This window comes from Erinaceus europaeus, chromosome 4 (assembly GCF_950295315.1).
Source record: "Erinaceus europaeus chromosome 4, mEriEur2.1, whole genome shotgun sequence".
NCBI classification, from domain to species: Eukaryota; Metazoa; Chordata; class Mammalia; order Eulipotyphla; family Erinaceidae; genus Erinaceus; species Erinaceus europaeus.
In genome coordinates, this window is record NC_080165.1 from 17709382 (window position 1) to 17731061 (window position 21680).

Below are 21680 nucleotides of genomic sequence, written 5' to 3' on the forward strand. Positions count from 1 at the left end.
ATAGTAGAACCAATCCTAAAGGCCTCTGGGAGCCCTTAAGAAGATTTAAGATGGGGGCTGGATGGACATCTGGGGCTGAGACTTGTAAAAGCAGTGGGAAGGTTGTCTGGACATGGGAGCTGCAGACCTGGCCCAGGAAGAGTCACACTTGGGGAAAGGTGATGGTTCTAGCCAGGGAGGGAGTGTGTGTGTGTGTGTGTGTGTGTGTGTGTGTGTGTGTGTGTGTGTGTGTGTGTGTGTACTTGTGGTCTTTGCAGCTTTGGGGACAGGAAACAGACTCAGTAGGCTTCAAGTGGGAGCATGAACACTCAAGGGGACAAGCCATTTCCCTCTTGTCTGCCACTCTGTCCCCCACTTCTTAGTGGGATAGGATTGGGCTTGGGGCGGGGAGGCAGGAGGTAGAGGGAAGGGTGGAGGAAAGTTAGCCCTCACTGACCTGAGCTGAGCTTCCCTTGGGAGAGGCTGGCTGTTGTGAGGGGAGCCTTGGGGCAGGTCAGGGAACCTCACAGTCAAACAGCAGGCAGGATCTTGGGCCGCAGAACACACAGCTGCTAGGACAATCTTTTGCAGTATCTGTAGGGGAGGGAATGGCTCTCTCTGGTGTGAAAGAAGAGTGAGAGCACAGGTGTCCCCGGACCCATCACACAGGTTGATAAAAAGAGTGGGTCCTTATCAGAGTCACAGAGGCTGGAAAAATCTCTCATTCCAGCTTTTAAAGCACAGACTTCTCCACTCCCCAGCAATGTTTAAAGGACTCATCAGAAGTCCGGGACTACCAATCTATTAGCTTTTCTAGCTCTGCTCACCTCCACCAGACTTATTGGTGCCTGCTGTGAGCAGAATCTGGTATTTTTCTCCATTACATGGAGGTCTTTAGATGTCCACACACAAGTATGGTTAGGTCTGAGTTTCTGCAAGTCTGTCTATCACAGTAGACCTCTGTGGGGCCACTCACCTAGCCCTGTGTTTTCAAGACACCCCCTTTCCCTTACAGAGGCCCTAATCTCAGCATGAGCCTGGGGGCAGTGTACTTGCCTTGTACGTGTGTGTCTTTCTCTCCCAGACGGAAACAGGTCTGAGCTTTCCTCCCTCCTCAGTGGTCCTTGCCTGGACCAGAGGCAGGCATGGGAAAGCATAGATAGATAGATAGATAGATAGATAGATAGATAGATAGATAGATAGATAGGTAGATACAAGTGTGGGTGGATGTACAGAAGGGTTGGGTCAAAGAAAATATGAGTGGAAAAGTGGATAATGGATAAAAGGATTATGAGTGGAAACATGGCTATAAATAAATGGATGGGTGGATGGATGGATGCATGGTTGGCTGCATCTGGTAAATGAGCACATGGGTGAGAACATACAGGTGGTTCTGAGGATATTGTAGCCTTGTCTAGAAGGTAACAAAGACTGCCCAGGTAGATTCAGTGCCAGCTAAGCCCTTCCTGTGAGGCCAGGTCAGCCAGGTTGAGCTTCCATTTCTTCAGCAGTAAGCGGGGTCATCTCAACCTCAGGAGGTGATTGTGAGCACTCACTGGGAGAGATGTGAACCATGTGGGCCCTGGCAGGGCTCAGCGTGTGGTCACAGTCTGGGTGTACATCCCTGGGGCCTGGCCCCCACAGCCTCCTTTTCTGTCTGCTCAAATCCTGTGTTTCGGGGGCTTACACTAGTTGACGCAGTGGACGGAGCGCATGCCTTTCCTCTGAAACATCCATCCTGAGGGCCTACCACAGCCCCGCCCTGCAGGAGAGGGTTTGCATAAGTTCCAAAATCTCCTCCAAGGAAACTGTGCCAGGCCTGCGTTCGTGCCGTGTATAAGGTGCATGGACTCTGCCCCCGTTACATAGTGCTGGAAATTGAACCCAGGATCTCAGATAGGTGCTCTGCCATGGACTCAGTCACATCTCCAGCTTGATTCTTTTCTTTTTTCTTTTTCTATTGGGGTGTGTGTGTGGTGGTTTATAGTATATAGAAAATATAGTTATTGATATATGTGTAAAATTTCTCAGTGTTCTGCAAAACGATGTCACCCATAGCCTGGGTCCTCCTCCACCATCTTGCACCAGGTCCTGAATCCCCCCCCACCACACACACACATACACACTTTGAGTCCTTCACTTTGGTGCAACACACCAAACCCAGTTCAAGTTCTGCTTTCTGTTTCCCTTTTCTCAACTTCTCTCTATGAGTGAGATCGTCCCATATCCATCCCTCTCTCTTTCTGACTTATCTCACTTAACATGATTCCTTTAAGCTCCATAAAAGATGTGGTGAAGAAGGTGAATTCACCATTTTTTTCTGTTTTGTTTTTGTTTTTGTTTTTACCAGAACACTGCTCAGTTCTGGCTTATGGTGGTGCAGGAGATTGAACCTGGGACTTTGGAGCCTCAGGCATGAGAGTCTCTTTGCGTAACCATTATGCTATCTACCCCTGGCCATATTCACCATTTTAAATAGCTGAGTAGTATTCCATTGTGTATATAGACCACAACTTTCTCAGCCACTCATCTGTTGTTGGACACTGGGGTTGCTTCCAGGTTTTGGCTGTTACAAATTGTGCTGCTACGAACATAGGTGTACACAGATCTTTTTGGATGAGTGTATTTGGTTATAACCTTAGGATATAACCCAGGAGAGAGATTGCAGGGTCATAGGGTAGGTCTATCTCTAGCCTTCTGAGTGGTCTCCAGACTGCTCTCCACAGGAGTGTGACTAATTTGCATCCCCAGCCTAATTCTTAGTCTGTTTCTCTCTGAGAAAGAGAGGAGGAGGCAGAGACACCACGGAGGCTCCTCCTTCCATGGAGTTCTTATTAATTTTGTTTCCGTTGCTCTCTTGTGCAGGAAAAGCTAACTTTACAGACATGAATGCAAAGGATCTATCCTCCACCACCCCCCCCCGGTGACCCCCTAAAAGTGCTGCTTCCAGCGTAGATGCTGAGAAAAATGATTTGATTGGAAGGTGTTAATTAGATAACATTTCCTCAAGGACACTTCACAAAACATTTTTGTTCTCAAACAACAATAGTCACTGCTTCCTGTAGTGTGTATTGGGGGTGGGGGGTGGCCAGAGTTTTGACAGTGAAGTGGCCACATCTCAGCACATCCCCAGGCTCCTCAGGTCTCCTGAAGCCCATAGACACAAGCCAGGTGTGTGCACATCTGCTTAGGAGGGCCTGGGCCACCTCCAGGTTCTCTGGTGCCTCCTCATCCCCGTTCATGTTCATTGTCAGGAGACAGTTTATAAGGATGCTCTTTACTGAGAGTGGATGGAGCACATAAGGTGCAGCTACCGTGAGAATTAACGTGAGAGGAGACTAGGTGGCCACTGCAGGTTGAGGCCACAAGTTGGTGCTGCTGTGCCTGGCTGGTGGAGGCACTGCAGGCCCTGAGGGATGGTGAGGGATTGTCTGAGGGAGGGGACAGGCTGCCTGCTCCCCTCTGCCACTCTCCTGGCCCTGCTGAGAGGCAACATGCTCTATGACTCCCTCCTAACCCCCCACTTCATGCTGAGGTAGCAGCCACCAGGTGGGGTGGCCCAGGCATGCTGGTTCAGGGGGAGGGACTAGCAGGATTCTTGACTAAAGGGAACTGGTGTTGGCACATCTGGTTACCCAGGTTCAAGCCCCTAGTCTCCACTTGCAGGGAGAAAGCTTCGCCAGTGGCGAAGCAGTTCTGTAGCATCTCTCTCTCTCTCTCCCCCTCCTCTCAATTTATCTCTGTCTTATCAACTAAAAATAATCAATCAATCAAGATAAAAAATATTTCTGACTCACCAGCCTGGCTGTGAAGGTGGTACCACTGTGTCTACCCCCCTTCAGAGATGGCGAAACCGAATCAGGAAGGACCAGTAGCTCAACCTGATGCTGCTAGGTGGGGGTGAGACCCTAGCTGCACAGCTTCCCTGAAGATCAGAGCTGCTGCCTCAGAGCTGCAGATAGTATAGCAGCTGTGGGAGGAAGGTGGAGTGAGAGGGGCCCCAGGCTTGGCTCACCTTAGTTGAAACTGGGGAGAGGGGCGTGTGGTGCCTTGCCCATCCTTCCTCCCATCTACTCCCAGGGAGTCGACATGGTCCACATGGTGTGAGTGAGGACTCCTTCCAGCCACTGTGAGGTCCTGTATGCACCGGCATATGGACGGCTACAAGCTGATGTGGACCTGGCGTGTCTGACTTAGTCTCTGTGCATCTCTGTGAGTCTCTGAGTGCAGGTGTACACACATTTCTCACATGTTGCCTCCATGCATGTCTCTATGAATACACACGTGCGTCTCTCTGAGCAGGTATTAACTAGGGCTTCACGTAAGTCGTTATTCCACCCTTGCCAACAGGCCTGTCAAGGAAACTTGAGGCTGCAGGAAAACCCACAGCCCCTTGGGAAAAATGCCTTTCCTTTGAAACCCCCTGATGAGTGTATTTACAAAGGTGCCAGGAACAGCCCACTGGCTCCCAGACCCCCTCAGGCACAGCACAGGTGGGCACCTGTCATCGCATGTACACACATACCCCTGCATGTAGAGAGGCTCCGTTCCTGCATGGCTCCAACACATACACATCACGCCTCCACAGGGCACGCATGGGCTGTGCATGCAGCTTTCCCCAGCACGCACAGATTCCATTCCATCTGTCCCCATGTATCCAGGTGTCTCATCACCTCATTGTCCTCCTGAGGTGTTGCAGATGCCTTCCGGTCTTGAGGGGTTCTCTGTCATGTGTCATGGGAGGCTGTCACATGTCCTGCGTGACTATGCTGAGAATTTTCCCTGCGACCCTCATGTCCCATCACTAAGGCACAAGGTCCCTGACCATATGTGCAACTCTCTGACCATGTGACTTGTGCCTCCACTGCCTGTGAACCATGTGTCCCTGTTCTAAGTGTTCCCTGTCACCAGTGCTGGGTGACTGTCACCTGGGCTGTGTAACGGCATTACGCATGCCATGGGCATCATGCCCATCCCGCCACCCATGTTGCAAGTTCCTACTGACAGGTGTCCTGTGAGCTTCCTGTGCCACTCCCCATGTACCCCAGGCCCCATCATGTCATGCATTCTGTGTTGCCGTGTGTCCGTGCTCTCTCTTCTGCCCTGTCATATAGTTTCACATGTGCTCCTCATGCATGTGGCGCCAATCCCTGCCATGGGCATCACGTGTTCCTCCTCCAGTGCTGCCTGTGTTCAAAGCAGACTGAGCACTTGCCTCTCGCAGATGTTCAGGGTTCAGGGCCTTCCTTTGACACTGTCGTGCCTTGCCTCCTCCGCAGGGCTAAACGGGCCTTTTCAGAGACCTCCGTCATCTCCTGTGCACAGGTCCAGTATCTCTGCTACTCACCGTTGACAGGAACATCTGCTCCTTTTCATCTCTCAGGGTCTTGCTGTCAGTGAAAACACCTGCAGCGGGCAGGGCAGGGCACCCTGTCAGGAAAACCCCATCACGGAAGATCATCATCCCCATGCCTCACCTCTGCTGGGAGCCTCGCTTTCTCTCTCTGCTCAAGTCAAGTCAGATGGCCCTGTGATCTGCACCTCCTGGGTGCCCTTTTTGTGTTGTCACCTCTGTGTGTGACTGCTCTGGATGTGAACCTGGGCCTCCCAAGGACCTTGGAGTGCAGGGACATGGAGTACTCCTGTTTCCATTAGACAGAATGGCCTCCTGCAGAATGGTGGGGGGGGGTATTCAGGGCTCCCCTGGAAATCCTGTTTGGGCATCAAGGGCCAGACCTGGACTGCTGGTTTTATTCACTGACTGTCACGTTGATGAGAGAACAGCCATTTATTAAGGTGGGGTGGGGGTCATATTCCTGCAGCATCCCCACACCAGACTGAGTGTGATCCCCTCATCTTACCATGATCCCTGGAGATCTGGAGGCTGGGATCTCCTGGACTGCACACGTGTTCCTGGGCAACCACCCCCTTGTCTGGGCCTGGGAAGAAGTGGCCCTGGTGTCATGCTGTGGTCTTGTATTCAGACCACACTGCTTCTTAAGTCTCCTTACACTCCACCCCCCATACACACACATACACACAGACACACACACACACACACACACACACACACGCCCCCGCGCAGAACACAAATGCTCCATGAAGCTGCCTCCTGCTTCCCCAGGCTCATCTGTGGATGCTCCGCCTCTAGGCTTCTGCTTGGAAGACTGCCTCCCACCCCACAGTTCGGTGTTGTCTTCTCTCGGCCTCAGGATGACAGGACAGTTACTGGCCACCTTGAACATTTCTTCAGACCTTCAGATGTTTGAACAAGTGTGGCCACACCTGTGTAAAGAATGTCTGTGGCTGGGCTGGGCTGGGCTGGGCTGGGCTGGGGAGGTAGCAGAATGGTTATGCCAAATACTTCCATGCCTGAAGCTCTAAGAATGGCTATAGCATCTACCTGTATTTATTTGTCAGCACATATATGTCTTCTGCAATCTCTCCAACTCAGGCAGATGGTCACAGTGTATGCCACCCCCCACACACAGCCTATTGGAACTTTTTTTTTTATTCTAGACTTTTTAAAATATATATATATATATATATTCCCTTTTGTTGCCCTTATTGTTTTATTGTTGTAGTTATCATTGTTGTTATTAATGTCACTGTTGTTGAAAGAAATCAAGAGAAGAGGGGAAGACAGAGAGGGAGAGAGAAAGACACCTGCAGACCTGCTTCACCGCTTGTGAAGCGACTCCCCTGCAGGTGGGGAGCCTGGGGCTCGAACCAGGATCCTTATGTTGATCCTTGTGCTTTGTGCCACATGTGCTTAACTCGCTGTGCTACAGCCCGACTCACCTTATTCTAGGCTTCTTTTTTTCAAGCCAGAGATGTGGTACATGGATACACATAATAAATTCTTCTGGGGTAGGGTTGAGGTGCACCTGGTTGAAAGCAAACATTACAGTCTACGTGGACTCAGATTCAAGCTCCCAGTTCCCACCTGCTGGGGTGGGTGGGGGGGCTTCAGGAGCAGTGAAGCAGGGCTGCAGGTGTCTTTTCTCTCTTTTTCTCTTCCCTTTCTCAACTTCTCTCTGTCTCTATCCAAAATTTTAAAAAAATTAATTAAACAGAATAATAAATAAAAATAAACAAAATAAACAAATAGAAACAAATTATCTTTTATTTTTTATTTTCCCTTTTATTGCCCTTGTTTTTTATTGTTGATGTAGTTATCGTTGTTAGATAGGACAGAGAGAAATGGAGAGAGGAGGGGGAAGACAGAGAGAGGGAGAGGAAGACATACCTGCAGACCTGCCTCACCGCCTATGAAGCGACTCCCCCTGCAGGTGGGGAGCCAGGGCTCAAACTGGGATCCCTAAGCCAGTTCTTGTGCTTTGTGCCAGCTGCGCTTAACCCGCTGCGCTACTGCCCCACTCCCAAAGAACAAATTCTAGCACATGAAGAACGTTCAGGTGTAAAGCAATCTTTGGGCCTGGGAAAAGGTCACTTGGACAGTGATCTGCTTTGCCATGCATGAGACCTAGCTTCAAGCCCAGCTTCCACCACACTGGAGGAAGCTTTGATGCTGCAGCTGTCTCTACTGCTGCCAAAAAAGGAAAAGGAAAATAATAATAATAAAATCAATCAATGCAAAAGCATGCCTCCATCCCCCTAACACCCTACCCTTTCCCCTAGGGACAAAACATAAAACCATAATTCCTCCCATTCTAGTGCTTACCACCATCATTAAAAATAACTTTACATTTCTGTCCCTGTGTATACTGTATAATTTATCGTTTGTTTCTTATCCCTTGTTCCATCTCATTACAGTGTTGCTGGAAAGGAGGCGGCCAGTCTGCTCTCCTGTCTTCACACTCCACCTGCAGTTGACTGTATAATTAACAAACAAACAAACAAACAATCATCAGGGCTGAAGAATTCATGTGCTTTCCTATCATAAATACTTTTCTGAGCTTTGTCTCATGTTGACTTTTAAAACTTGAACTAAAAGGCTTCAGTGTTGGAAAATAATGTTGCTTCATAAATGTCATCTACTGCAGATGGAAGCTTTGTGAGCACAGGATGGAGAAAGATACAGCATTTTACTGTGAAGATTTTACCAGTTGACAGAGGTTCTTCCAACTATGAGGTCCTCTGTACTAACTTTCTTTCTTTCCTTTCTTTTTTCTTTCTTTCTTTTTCTTTTTTCTTTTGCCTGTCAAGACTTTTTCCATTCCAATATTCCGCATAACACCCTACATGCCCAATCTTTGCCTATAAAAACTAAACTACAGGGACTTGGGGGGTAGCGCAGCGGGCTAAGCACAGGTGGTGCAAAGCGGAAGGACCAGCGTAAGGATCCCGGTTCAAGCCCCCAGCTCCCCACCTGCAGGGGAGTCGCTTCAAAAGCGGTGAAGCAGGTCTGCAGGTGTCTATCTTTCTCTCCACCTCTCTGTCTTCCCTTCCTCTCTCCATTTCTCTCTGTCCTATCCAACAACAATGACATCAATAACAACAACAATAATAATAACTACAACAATAAAACAACAAGGGCAAAAAAGGGGAATAAATAAATATATTTTTTAAATTTTTTAATTTTCTTTTGTTGTCTTTGTTTATTGTTGTAATTGTCATTGTTGTTGGATAGGACAGAGAGAAATGGAGAGAGGAGGGGAAGAGAGAGAGGGGGAGAGAAAGAAAGACACCTACAGATCTGCTTCACCGCCTGTGAAGTGACTCCCCTGCAGGTGGGGAGCCAGGGACTCGAACCAGGATCCTTAGGCCGGTCCTTGCGCTTTGCACAACGTGTGCTTAACCCGCTGCGCTACTGCCCGGCTCCCAATAAATATATTTTTTAAAAAGAACTAAAATACACTGCTCTAGCACTTTCTGGAAGCCAGGTGTTGCTCGTGAAAAGTTCAGTGTTCCTTTAGTTTCGACTAGATAGAATGCCCTTCATTTGTCGTCTTAATTATTTTTCTCTTGCAGGCTTTGCAGTTTCTGGCACTGCTTGGGCCTAGGCCCCTGTGGTGCAGAAGAGGGTGGGGCTAAAGTCAGTAGATATGTGTCCTTTTGGCAAAGTCAGTAGATATGTGTCCTGTGGTGTCTTTACTTTTTTTCTCCTTTAGAATTTCCTCCTCTTCTTCTCCTTCTTCTTCCTCTTCCTCCTCCTCCTGCTCCTCTTCCTCTTCTTTTTTCTTTCTTCTTCTTCTTTCTTCTTCTTCTTTCAAGTTTTATTTATTTAGATAGGGAAAAAGGCAACCTGAGTTGGAAGAGAGAGTTACAGAGGGAGAGAAAGACACTGCAGCCCTGCGTGTGGGGATTCGGGGCTTGAACCTGAGTCCTCATGCATGGTGATGTGTGTGCTCAACCTGGTGCACCACCACCTTTAGAATTCCGAATAATGAAAGTTTGGGAAGCTGGGGATACCTCAGTTGTTTCTACTTCTTTTTAACTTTTTCTATTTTTATCATTTTATTAGGGCTTGATGTTTTGCTTATTTGTTTTGTCAAGGGCTATCACTGGGGCTAGGCACCTACACTATGAATTGTAAATCCACTACTCCTGGGACCATTTTTCCTTTTTTTTAAATTTCTTTTATAAGATTGAGAGAAGTTGAGGGGAGGTGGGGAGAGGAAGATAGATGTCTGCAGACTTGCTTCACTACTCGTGAAGCGTCCCTCCTGCAAGTGGGGAGCGGGGGCTCAAACCTGGCTAACACGTGTGTCCTCCAACCAGGTGAGGCGCTGCCCGGCTCCTAGTTGCTTCTGCTTTTAGCCGCCTTCCCATTTCTCCTTCCAGTGGCTCCTTATTGTGGAGGACTTCTTTGACTTCCTTTCCCATGGCCTGGATTTCAGCCCATCCCAGTGTCTTAGAATCGATGAGTCATACTGATATCCAAGAGTCCTTCCTGGCTGTCTGTTTCCTCTTCTAACCACAGCAGTCTTTCTTTCTGCCATCTTTAAAATACCTTCAAGAACGACGGTCTCTCTCGAGCGTGACTCGTGACGACTGTGTACTGTGTTACTTAAGTTCCCCAGCTATTTTAGACCCCGTCGCCCTTAAGGTTCAGTATCTGTACTTGGACACATACACACACACACACAAACACACACACGCCTTTTTTTTTTATGTCACTTTTTTTCTGCTAGTGCTACTGGTTGTGCTGCCAGTCCTCTCTGCACAGGGGCCGGGGTTGATAGGGTGCAGTAATAAGTCTGTGAGACTCACCTCTGGCCTGTTGACTACATTAGGCCTTTGGTGGACCAGGAGAGTTGTCTGGAGGTTGTCAGGAAATGCATGAGGTGTGTGAACAGATGGACCCCCTACAGTGGCAAAGGAACCTATGTAAGAGACTCCCACGTGGCCTGGCAATAGCCAGTTTGAGCATGGGGGCCTTGTGCACTTCATTCCTATGGGAGGGGAGGCCCTGCCCTTGACATCCTAATCCACTTTGCTGGGGGTAGCCAGGGATTTTCTCAGTGTTTCTCTCTTTCTAGCTCTCATGTTCTCACTAGAGGAAGGTTACTCATGCTTGTTTCTGTGACACACGAGAAAGTGGGGGAAGCCCATGGAACCCTTCCCTGGATAGATTAAAAAAAAATACAGAAGATTACCAAAATGGAAAAGATCTATCAAAATGCAGTCTTATCAAACGAGGGAGTATGGATCTTGATGTATCGCTATTTCCACTTCTTCATTCAAGTGTTACCTAAAGCATCTGGTGGTGGGCCAGCCGTAGTCTAAGGTCTGGGTAAACATGAATGAGGACACCAAGGTTTCTGCAGGAGCTGTGATGTGATCTGAAGATGACCTACGATTTCTGTCCAGGACACTCACACCTGAATAGCTACATTTGCTGCCAACATCACTTGGGGACTCTTCACACAAAATTGCACATTTTTCCCAACGGGGTCCTATCCATCTGCCTGTGGCCCCCTCCCCAGATAAAAAGCATGTGCCGTTTGTCAGTCTCGGGCCTGAGTGCAGCTGTGTGTTGCTGGGAGCTTGCCTGGCCCAGCACTGAAGGCAGCTTTTGGTGGCCAAAGGTCCCCTGTGGACACTGCCTCTCCCTGCAAGGTTTCCGGTGTGTGCTGGGGAGGACCTGGAACTCTACCCAGGGCCTGGTACTGATTCTCTTCCCTCCAGCCAGGCCTGGGATTATACCCCTCTTCCTGGTCTGCTCATTGTCCTTGACTCTGGACACCAATATACTGTTATTTTCCAAAGTTTCTTCCTGGGCAGACTCTGGATGTCTCCTCCTGAGTTTTTATTGTGCTGCCTTTGTCCATCACTCTGGCCTGACCTTACAATGGTGCCAGGGCCCCCATGCCATACAGTCTATGCTATGAGCCAGCCAGGCATGATCTGGTCCCCACAGGATGGCACAGGATGGTAGTCTCTTGACCTACCTGTGGAAAATCAGTCTGATCTCCACTCCTCTTTATGGATCTTCCTCAATTCTCAGCATAAACGATCTTCCCAAGTGTTTAGTTTCTGAAAGTGTACCTAGTGAATTTAGAAGATCTTTTCCTTTTCAGAATTGTAAATAAATTGGGCCCGGTTTGGGAGACAGCTTTGTTTATGGCAGTGGTTCCTTTAGGGGCAGAGAAGTGCTTTTATAAGAAGCATCCCAGGGACCCTTTGGAGTGGGGCAAGCTGCGCCAAGTGAGGGCACATGCAGGCCCATGACCTTGGTGGAGGTCAGGCTGAGGAGGCTGAGTGAGGTCCCCCTGTGGTAGTCTCAGTTGGGACTTAGTTGTCTCAGGGATTGGAATTAGAGACTCCGAACACACAGTGAGGTTCTTATAAGGAAGGAGGAAGTCCTTCCAAGGACCACCCTGAGTGGCTTGGTCTGCTTTTCCAGATGAGACCCTGTATCTGCATCCTTGTTTCATAGATACCTTCCTGGGGCTGGAGCATGTGTACCATGTGTAAGATTGCTTCTTGAGGGTGGCTGGGGTCCGGGTTTCCCCTCAGGGGCTGGGCACAGCAGAATCAGGTCAGGCAGACTGGGCAGTCAGCTTCTGTGAGTCCTAGTCTGCCCTTTATTGCTGGCTTAATGTCAGTGAGGCCGTACTATGGGCCTCAGTTTCCCCAGATGTGCACTGGGGAACGTGACCTATGTGACCTCTAAGCTATTTCCTGGGACAGGCTTTTGGCTCCCTGGCTGAGTACATGTGCAGGAAGGAATAGCCTCATGGGGATGTCCTCTGACTCTAAGACCCCCATCCAACCTGTCCATAGGGCCCCTGTCCCCACTCACTTCCGCTCCACACTGGTGGGGGCATAAGAACACTCAGAGGCACTAACCCAACCACTTCTCAAAGCTCTTTGCTGGGCATTTGAAATTGGATTCTGGCCAAAAAAAAAAAAAAAAAAATTCCTTTGAGGAAGAACACAATGGGTTCTGGGCAGTGGGTGACTCAACAGGACTCAGATGGCCCTTCTCCAGGGACAGAGGGATGGCGAGGGAAACTGGCTAGAAACAGATACCTGTGAGTCCCAGTGTGTGGGCCAGGCCACTGCGGGAAGGTGTCCCTTGTTTCTTCTGGAGTGGCAGCGGGGACTGGCGGTGCACTCAGGCGCTGCATGTGGGCAGCAGGCCTGGAATGCCACTCTGCTCTGCCTGGTGTGTGGCCAGTGTGCTTCCAGGCAGAGGGGCTGGATTTTAAGCCCCTCAGTCGGTGGTCATCTCTGCGAAGCGGCCACAGCTCGGCCCGGGTTCCTCAGCCATTCAGGGGCTCCTGGGGAGCACAGAGGGAGGGGAGGTGCGCACTGGGGGCTGAGGCTTCCCGGCTCAGGCCGAGGCCAGCTCTGCAGTGAGGGCCCTGCGCACCTAGGTGGAGCCCGACCCGCGGTTTTCAGCTGGACCAGCCCCGCCTGACCCGCCGGCGCGCCAGGCGGGGGCGCTGCAGGGCGGCAGAGGGGTGGTCCCCGGGGTCCCCTCCGCGGCCCAGTGCGCATCGGCGGCTCCGCGGGCCGGGCAGAGCGCAGACGGCGGCGGGCGCGGGCGGGATTCGGAGCGCCCCGCGGGCCTGGCCGCCCGAGCTCGCTGAGCCCCGCGCCGAGCTCCCCCTCCCGCCGCATCTCCTAGGGGCCGCGCCGAGCGGGCGGGCGGGCCGGCAGGAGCCTCTGGGCCGTAGCGGCGGCTTCCCGCGGCCAGGGAGGCGCTCAGCGTCGCGGGCCCCACCTGTCGGCGCGGCCGCCAGCAGCACCGCAGGCAGCAGCGGCTCCGCGGGTGCGGGTCCAACAGGGGCGGCCCGAGGGCGCCCCGGCCCGGGCCTCGTCCCGGCCGCAGCAGCGGGGCTGCGGGCTCCGAGGAGCGCGGAGGCCGGCACCGTCCGGGGGGCAGGACCGGCCCGCCAAGCCCCGGGTGGAGCAACTTCGACCGCGGCGGGCTCGGCCGGGCCGCGCGGGCCCCGGCAGCGGCGATGGTGCGGCAGCCGCGAAGCGGGCGCGCAGCCCGGGTCCCGAGCCTGGTCCTCCGTGGCGGCGGCGGCGGTGGCGGCGCGGCGACCCCCTGAGCCCCTGGTCGGAGCAGGCGCGGGCGGCGGCGGCGGCGGCGGCGGCGGCGGCGGAGGAGGAGGAGGAGGAGGAGGAGGAGGAGGAGGAGGCTCAGGAGGAGGACGTGGAGGAGGAGGAAGAGGAAGGCAACACCGAGTAGCGGGCGGGGAGGCGACAGGCGGAGGGGCCGGGGCCGGCACCCCCCCACACACTCCCAGCACCGCCGGCCGTTGCGCAATCCGCGGCCCGCCGTCCGGGCCCTGCTGGTGGCGCGGCTCCGGGGGCGGCGGCTGGGCTGATTCATGGGGCCGCGGCGGCCGCCCCCCAGCACCCGGGCTCCCGGCGCCCCGCAGCCCGCGATGGTGGCCGAGTGGCCGGAGCGGCGGCCGCCGCGGCCAGAGACTTTCTGCTAACCTCCCCGCCCCCTCCCCTCCCCCGGCGCCCCCTCCCCTCCCCTCCCCCTCCTCCCACGTCCGCTCCCCTCCCCCTGCCCAAAAAGACACACATCGCCTCCCGGAGTGGCGCCTCCAGTCGCGGCGGCGGAGCGCGGCGTTGGAGGCGGATGGAGGGTGCGAGCGGGCGGCCGCGGCTGCTGCACCCGGCGGGGCGCTGATGCGGCGCCTGGACCTTCGCTGCGCGACTTCGGGGGCGTCGGCCGAGTGGGCACTCCGCGATGCAGCTCCTGAAGGCGCTCTGGGCACTCGCAGGGGCCGCGCTCTGCTGCTTCCTCGTCCTCGTGATCCACGCGCAGTTCCTCAAAGAAGGTAATTGTCCCCGGGCGCGCCGACCGCTCTGGTGTTCCGCCCGCCCGGCCTCCCGCACCTCCGCCGCCCTGGCGGCCCCGGGCCCTCCCCGCGCCCCGAGTCCCGGCGCGTGCTGCTGCCCCTGGCCGGGCGCTCTTCCCGGGGGCGCGGTGACCGCCAAGCCTCGGGTGCCGCGGGGAGCCCTGGCCCATGCCGAGCCCGCTGCTCCCGGCTCCTGTCCCGCATGGCTCCTTGGTAGTAGCGCCGCCCGCCCGCTCTCCGGGCCCTCGGTAGATGGCACCAGCGTTCCACGTTGGCGGGGCAGACCGGGTGGGCCTGTTTCTGGGGGGCCAGAGGGAGCCCAGGGAGAGGCTTGAGTCACTGCGACCTCACTCTGATCCCCAAGCAGCCATAGTGGACTTGGGGTGCGGGGACTTCCTAGAGGGAGCACCGACCGCTCACCAAGTTGGACCCCTCTGCTCACCAGATGACAGCTAGAAGGTTGGGTTTGTGCTCCAGAGGCGCACTCCGGATTGGTTGAAGTGCAGGCTTGCATGAAATGGTCCTTGCAGCGGGAAGGTCTCTGGGACAAGGGAACCCTGCACCAAAAGCCCAACAGAAGGGTCACTTGGGCTGGTGACTGCATTCAAGTCCCATCACGCACTCTAGAAACTTCTTGTTCTCCTGCTTGCTAGAACTCTTAGAGCCAGGTCCTGTTGTGTGCTGGGGTCTGCCCGGCCAGTTCTCTGGGAACAGTGATGGCTGCACAGGTGACCCCAGTGTCATCCACTGCCCACCTCTAGCCTGTGTCCTTGCAGTCAGGCACTCGCACCTCCACCACTGCCTGGGGCTCCACAGCAGGGAGTGCTGAGCACTGGAGGACACTGGGTGGCTGGGGAATTCACACCAGTCAGATCAGTAGCTCTGAGTTGTTAGTGCAAATGAAGGGTTTTCAACATTTCTCGACTTCTTGCCTAATTAAGGAGCTGTTGGTTTTCCCCAGAAGGAAGCAAGGTTGAAAAAGATCCTCCTTCTAGCAGACTATCCCCAGGTCCAGTCCCAGGTCCAGTGACCTCCTCCATTGGCCTGATGTCTGTCTCACTTTCTTGTTTGCGGACTCAGGGAGCCAGTGCATAGAAGTGGGAGTAGTTTGTGAAAGGAGTAGGGTCCTTCGAGGCTTTTGTTGAAGTGGATGATTCTGCCAGGGGTTGGGGAATTTTCTGGGGCTGGGTACCCCAGCCTCCCTCCAGGTATGTCCAAGAGGACCATGTCCTTTGTGGGAGATGCTGGGACCCTCGAAATGATCAGAGGTCCCTGCAGAGCTGGATCTTATTCTACCCATCCACAAGTTTTCCCCATCTCTCCCTTCTCACTACCTGTCCATCCTTCCTTCCATCTTTCCTTTTTAAAAAAATTTTTTTTGTGGATTTGTTTTCGTAAAGAAAGACTTGCAGAAGTTTCTTTCACTGCTGCTTTCAGAGGTCAGATGTGTCCAGCTGTATGGTGATTTCCTGTGATGGGGGGGGGGTCTTGACTCTTTTTAAAGTGATGATGATTTGTTAAAGAAGTGACGCTCCTCTAGTGGGTGATATGTGGATAAACTGTCCCCTTCTGTCTCCCCTGTGGGAGTTGACTGCCTCTGGGAGCTGACTGCCTGGCTGTCTGCTCCGGGCACTGCCAGTCTCCGGAGGTCCTGCATCATAGGGATGGTGGGCTTTGTTCAAGAGGAAAGATTGTTGTGGGATTGGAAGACTCACGTATGCAGAGTGATGACTGAGTGAGTACTGGTGTCCTGGGGTGTAGCAGGTCTTAGGGGGGATATCCGAGGGTCCTTTGCAGAAGCCTCAGAACTCCCAGGTTGTGAATGCACGTGCATGGATGCCCCGGAAGAAGACAGTCACAAGAAGGCAGGATGCAGGGTTGGGGCGGGCTCACTCTGAGCCACAAGAAGCTCACAGATGCCCACCCTGAAAGAGCTGCACTTGCTCCAAGAGGTCAAGTGTCCTCAGCTCTATCTCTGCAAAAGGTCAGGACTGGAACAGCATCTCTGTACCCTGTCAGCTTGCCCTTTGGAGCCCGAGAGCCAGGGGGTTGAGCAAGGTAGTGGGTTACCTGGTTCCCAGGGGAGACTCAGGGTTTGTTCTCTGCCAACAGGCTGAGGGCTCCAGCCCACTTCTTTCCAGCTGCGCGCTGGCCAGTGGGAGGGAGGGATCTAGGCAGGCGGGCTGGTGGCAATTGTGAATTCTTGTCTGCTGAGGAGTGGGAAAGCTGTTTAAATAGCCATTTCCCTGAATCTGGGTCTTTCAGGGGTGAAGAATGGGGCACACAGGGAGCTGCTTTTCCACACTTTGCCTTTTGTGTGGAGATACAGGTCACCCTGTGGCTAATCCGTCCCCCTCTAGCCCTACTGTCTTGTAGTGTTTGTGAAGATGAATAGGCTTGTGAAACAAGAGAGGCGGATTGTTGTCCCTAATTGCAGCCCTGGCTGGTCTGGTCTTTGTAGAAATGGTCCCACCCACCAAACCAGGCCTGGCCTCTCACAGAAGGAGGGTCAGGGAGAGAGGGTGCCCTGGCCTGGCCACAGTGTGGGGCTGGGGCATCCAGGGCCCAGGGCAGCATCTGGCGCTCAGCCTTAGCTTCTGCGTGGAATTTGCAAATGATCTGTGTCTCAACTGCTTGCAGTCCAAGTAGAGGGACCAGAATGAGCTTCATAAGAGCCCCGTTGCAAATCCTGCCGCTTATTTAGGAGACTTGAGTCTAGGGCAGGAGCTGGGTGGGGGGAGCCACCCTTTCAATTTCTGCATGATGTTTGGTCTTAAAACGCAGAATGAAGGAATAGACTGGAATTCTCAAGCACACTTTCCACTCCCTGCTTTTTCCAAAGGCTTGAAGATACTACAAATTTATTTTTTCTCCCAGTATTTGAATCGCTTGGCTTGACCCATCAGAGCACTGTGTGCAGATTAACAGTTCTTGTGTGAACACTTAATGCAATGAAGTGTCCACACAAGAAGGAAGAAGGATAAAAATGAATCCTATAAAGATACAGCCAGGAGTCGGACGGTAGTACAGCAGGTTAAGCGCTGGTGGCACAAAGCTCAAAGACCAGCTGAAGGACCCCAGTTCGAACCCCAGCTCCCCACCTGCACTGGAGTCGCTTCACAGGCGGTGAAGCAGGTCTGCAGGTGTCTATCTTTCTCTCCCCCTCTCTGTCTTCCCCTCCTCTCTCCATTTCTCTCTGTCCTATCCAACAACAACGACATCAGTAACAACAACAATAACTACAATGAAAAAACAATAAGGGCAGCAAAAGGGAAAATAAATAAATAAATATTAAAAAATAAATAAAGGCACAGCCAACGGGGCAGGCTCATCATACAGGGAGTGGAAGTTTTAGGCTTTGAGACTCAAAGTGGCTGGAGCAAACAGGCGATCACTGGCCACCCATGCCTTTCTGGAAGGCCCCAGAGGACCATGCTTCTCCTGCAGGTGCTGATGGGAGGTTTCAGTCTGTGTCACTAAATTCTCCCACTGGTGGGGAGTGTGGATCAGGTTCTTGCCAACCTCTCCTGCAGCTTCCTTGTCGGGGTGTGTTCCTGTTGACCTTGTACCCCAGCCTGGGTTGCGGTGACTCCTCAATCTCCTGCCTGCCTGCTTTCTGCTGAGGCTCCCAGCAGGGGCTGTGGGTTGAGGACACAGGGTGGGACTTGCACTCAGTCGACTGTTTCAGAATGAAGTGCATTCTATAGCCCCCTGACTAGGAAGTGGCAGGTTTGACACAACTGTCCCTTGCCAGGTGTCTATTAATTGCAGCTCTGTTTGTGTGGGGCGCTGGTCACTGTGTTGTCACAAGATTAGCAACCAGGACTGGCAGAAGAGTTCATTTGTGTAGTGATCAGCAACCAACACAGAATAGATGTGTGTTTGTTGCAACCATCCCTGTCTTCTTTTTAAAGATGTATTTATTAACGTGAGAGGTTGGGGGAGAAAGAGAGAATGTACCAGAACATCACTCTGGAGCATGCCATGCCAGGAATCTAATTTGGGATCTTCCACTTTTAAGGCCAGTGCTGTAGCCACTGTGCCACCCTTCCGGCCACTCAGTTCTGTCATCTAGTGAAGTGGATGGAACTTAGTACTGACACAGCATGGGTCTCGGCACCCAGCAAGTCCCCGGAACTGCTTGCTGAATCAGTGTCACTGGGATGTGAGCTCCTGCATGCGTCTTGAGGTGCCAGGGCTGGGCTGACATTAGGCGTGAAGTTTTGGAGAACAGGGAAGCTGATTTGGGGGTCCTGGGCCGGAGACTGCACCCAGCTCTAACCTCTGTGATAACAGAAAAGTGAGGTACCAGTTCAGGGGTGTGCATTCACACAGAGAAGCCCTGTATTCATTCCTGTGTTTCTCACTGTGGGATGACAGGGCTATGGGGCTACCCTCCTAGAGCTGAGCCTGGTTCCTTTCTGATGCCTAGACTCTGTCTGTCTGTCTGTCTGTCTGTCTTCCTCTCCCTCTCCCTTTCTACAGAGAGAGAGAGAATTAGTGCAGAGGGAGGGGCACCAGGTAAATGTGAATGGCTGCTGGGAGGGTGGAAATCGAAAAGGTGTTAAAAATAACTCTCTCTTTTATCATCATTTACTATCGCTCCTGGTGTGACAAAGAATCTAAATAAAACCCACACTTACCGTAATGGGAATTTCATCTGCTGAGTGTCTGACAGCTGCACAAGTTCCAGCGGCAGAGGGGCTGGTGGTGGAGGTGACTTCTCAGACGTGACGGGGCTCATCAGTGCTTTTCCCTAGGGCACTTGTACCCTCCAAGACCCTGCAGAGTGCCCTGACTGGAGCCCACTGAGCCTGGTGGATGGGGGAAGGGGCAGGTGTCACACAGATGTGCATGCTCAGGATGCCCAGGACCTCCCACAGCTCCGCAGGGACTCATCAGTGTCTGGTCCTGCTTCCACACCAGAAATGGCCTTGGAAATGCATGCAGCTGCAATTTCAAAACCTCAGCCTGCATTGCTAGGACTTGTGGGGATGCCAGGAGTACAGGGCAGAGGGGGTGGCCATGTTTCCTCCCTGAGAGAGTGCTGACCATGTCCTGGGGAAGGAGGGTCTCTAACAATGGCAGTGGATTAGGGCATGTGTGTGTGGGTGGGTGGGTGGGTGGATGGGTGGGCACATGAATGTCCAGTTAATAGTGTCTAGGCACGTTATTTTGCATGTCGTACCCCCACAGTTGCACGTGACAAATTAGGTGTAGCATCGTAGTACCAGAAGTATCAAAAGTGGATTGAACATCCAGGCACTTTATCATCAGGGAGTCACACACCTGTGTCAGCTGTGCTGGCAGCGAGGCAGGGGAGTTCTTCCTCTGTCCCCACATTTACAGGCAAACAGATGTGGACATCTGGAACGAGCATAAAGGGTACCATAATGTGAACGCAGACCCAGAGTGTCGGGTGTGGAACTCCACTGCTGGTCACACTGGGCTGCTGTTCCCACAGGTGAAATGTGAATGGATCCCGAGAAACTTGAGATGAACTTTAAAGGGTCTGGTCTCTGTTTTGGGCAGCAGCATCTACCCTCTAAGGAAACTTCCTCTTTGCTTTCCTTTCTTTCTTTTTTAAAAAAAAAAAACACATTTTATTTTTAACGAGAGAGAGAAAGATACAGAGGGAGATCAGAGCACTGTCCAGCTCTGGTTTATGATGGTTCTAGGGATTGAATCTGGACTTTGAAGACTCACACATGACAGTCTTTTGTAAAACCATTATACTGTCTCCCCAGCCCTCTTCCCTCCTTCCTCTTTCCTTTCCTTTCCTTTTCTTTCTTGAGCCAGGACCTCATGCATATGCACTCCCATCCTTCTGGCTGCTTTTTCATTCAGATAGAGAGACAGAAAAGGAGATAGACCCCTCAGCTTCCTCCAGAGTTGCAGCAGCTCCCACTTGCTGCCAGGGCTCAATCCTGGGGTGCAAGTATGACAAGGCATGCACTCTACCCAGTGAACTATCTCCCAGCACTGGAGTCAACCTGTCGTGGGGCAGTGTGCCACAATCAGACACTCACACATGCATTCATGCACATCCACACACCACACATACATGCACAAACATAAAGAAGGCATGCTACCCATATGTACCAGGGACACTTGACACTCATACATGTACATGTACCGGTAGATTACTGGAGACAGGAGGCATGGCTCTCATGTCCGGCTCTCTGTCTAGTGGTTCTGGTTTTTTTTGTGTTTTTTTTTAATTAAACTTGTATTTATTTATTTGCTAGATAGAGACAGAGAGATTGAGAGGGGAGGGAGAGGCAGAGAGGAAAAGAGACAGAGAGACACCTGCAGCCCTGCTTCACCCCTCTTGAAGCTCCCTAGCCCCCCCCCCCCCCCCCGCAGGTGGAGACCAGAGGCTTGAACCTGGGTCTTTGTGCATGGTAATGTGTGCACTTAACCGGGTCCGCCACTGTGCTGACCCCTTCCAGTGCTTCTACCTGACACCCTACAGACTTGGGCTTCTCCAGCTTCCACTGACCCAGACCCACCATCCCGGGTACGCAGAGGCAGCACATGCTGTCTCACAGATGAAGCATATGAAGTCACGGGACTGATGAGCCACAGAGGTCAGCGGGACATGCTTGGGTGTGTGAGTTTGCTTTTCCTGTGCTGGATTCAAGGTCAGGCCATAGCATGGGGTGACCTGGTTCTCCACATACCCACCTCCCCACACATCCCTTGTTCCTTCCTCAGTTCCTCCTGTCTGGCCCCTGTCCACAAAGGCTTATGCAAATGGTCTTGGGAAGCATATGCACAGATTGCAGAGTGATGGTAGATAAGACACTGGGGTGGGGTTGCCCGCTTTCCAGAGGGGATCTTCTAGACTGGAATGGGCAGAATGAACTGTCAGAACCAGGGACTTGGAGGGCTACCTAGAACCCGCGTAGGCTGTCTGTCAGCTGGAAGGTGGCTGACAAGGCTCCGATTCTTAATTTGCCATGGGTGGGAGGCGGGCTTGGAGATGTTAGAAGGTTCTACAGGGGCCTTGCCTCTTGCTGGTTAGGGAAAGGACATGGGGTCAGGCTGTGGTGGGGTCTAGGTGGGAGAAGTGGAGGGTTTTCTGTGCTTGACACTGGGGCATGAGGGTTGGGGGATGACTGGGGGCCACTAGAGGTCCCAGCAGGGGCTGGGATGACCTGCATGGGACGGCAGGGTGGCTGGAGTGCCTATGCTCTACCACTGTGGTGGCACCAGCCTGCTCTGTCAGGTGTATGTCTCTGCCTGTGGACCCTTGTCCTTGTCACTAATATTCCCAGAGCTAGGGGATGAGCGGGGAGGTGGATGAAGGAGAGCGTGGGGTCCCTTGCAAGGTGTTTTACTCCCCAGGGAGGATGCTTTGCTGCCTTCTGTCTATTAGGCACCCACTTTCCATAGAAGTGGGTCCAGCCCCTGGAGAAGTGGCCCAGGTGTGGCACTCAGCTGGGAATGGTGGGGAATCTT

At 52.8% G+C, this 21680-nt stretch overlaps 1 protein-coding gene across 3 annotated transcripts in view; it reads left to right on the forward strand.

Annotated features, from left to right (window-relative positions):
- Positions 1–21680, forward strand: part of TAFA5 (TAFA chemokine like family member 5) — a 225471-nt gene that overhangs the window by 72571 nt on the left and 131220 nt on the right. The window contains exon 1 of one of the 3 annotated variants that reach the window (XM_060188806.1): positions 13927–14195. The exons of the other annotated variants lie outside the window; for them this stretch is intronic. Coding sequence (XP_060044789.1) covers positions 14105–14195 — 91 coding nt within the window. The 5' untranslated portion in view covers positions 13927–14104. Of the gene's footprint in view, positions 1–13926; positions 14196–21680 lie in introns of those variants that run through there. 3 annotated transcript variants of the gene reach the window in all.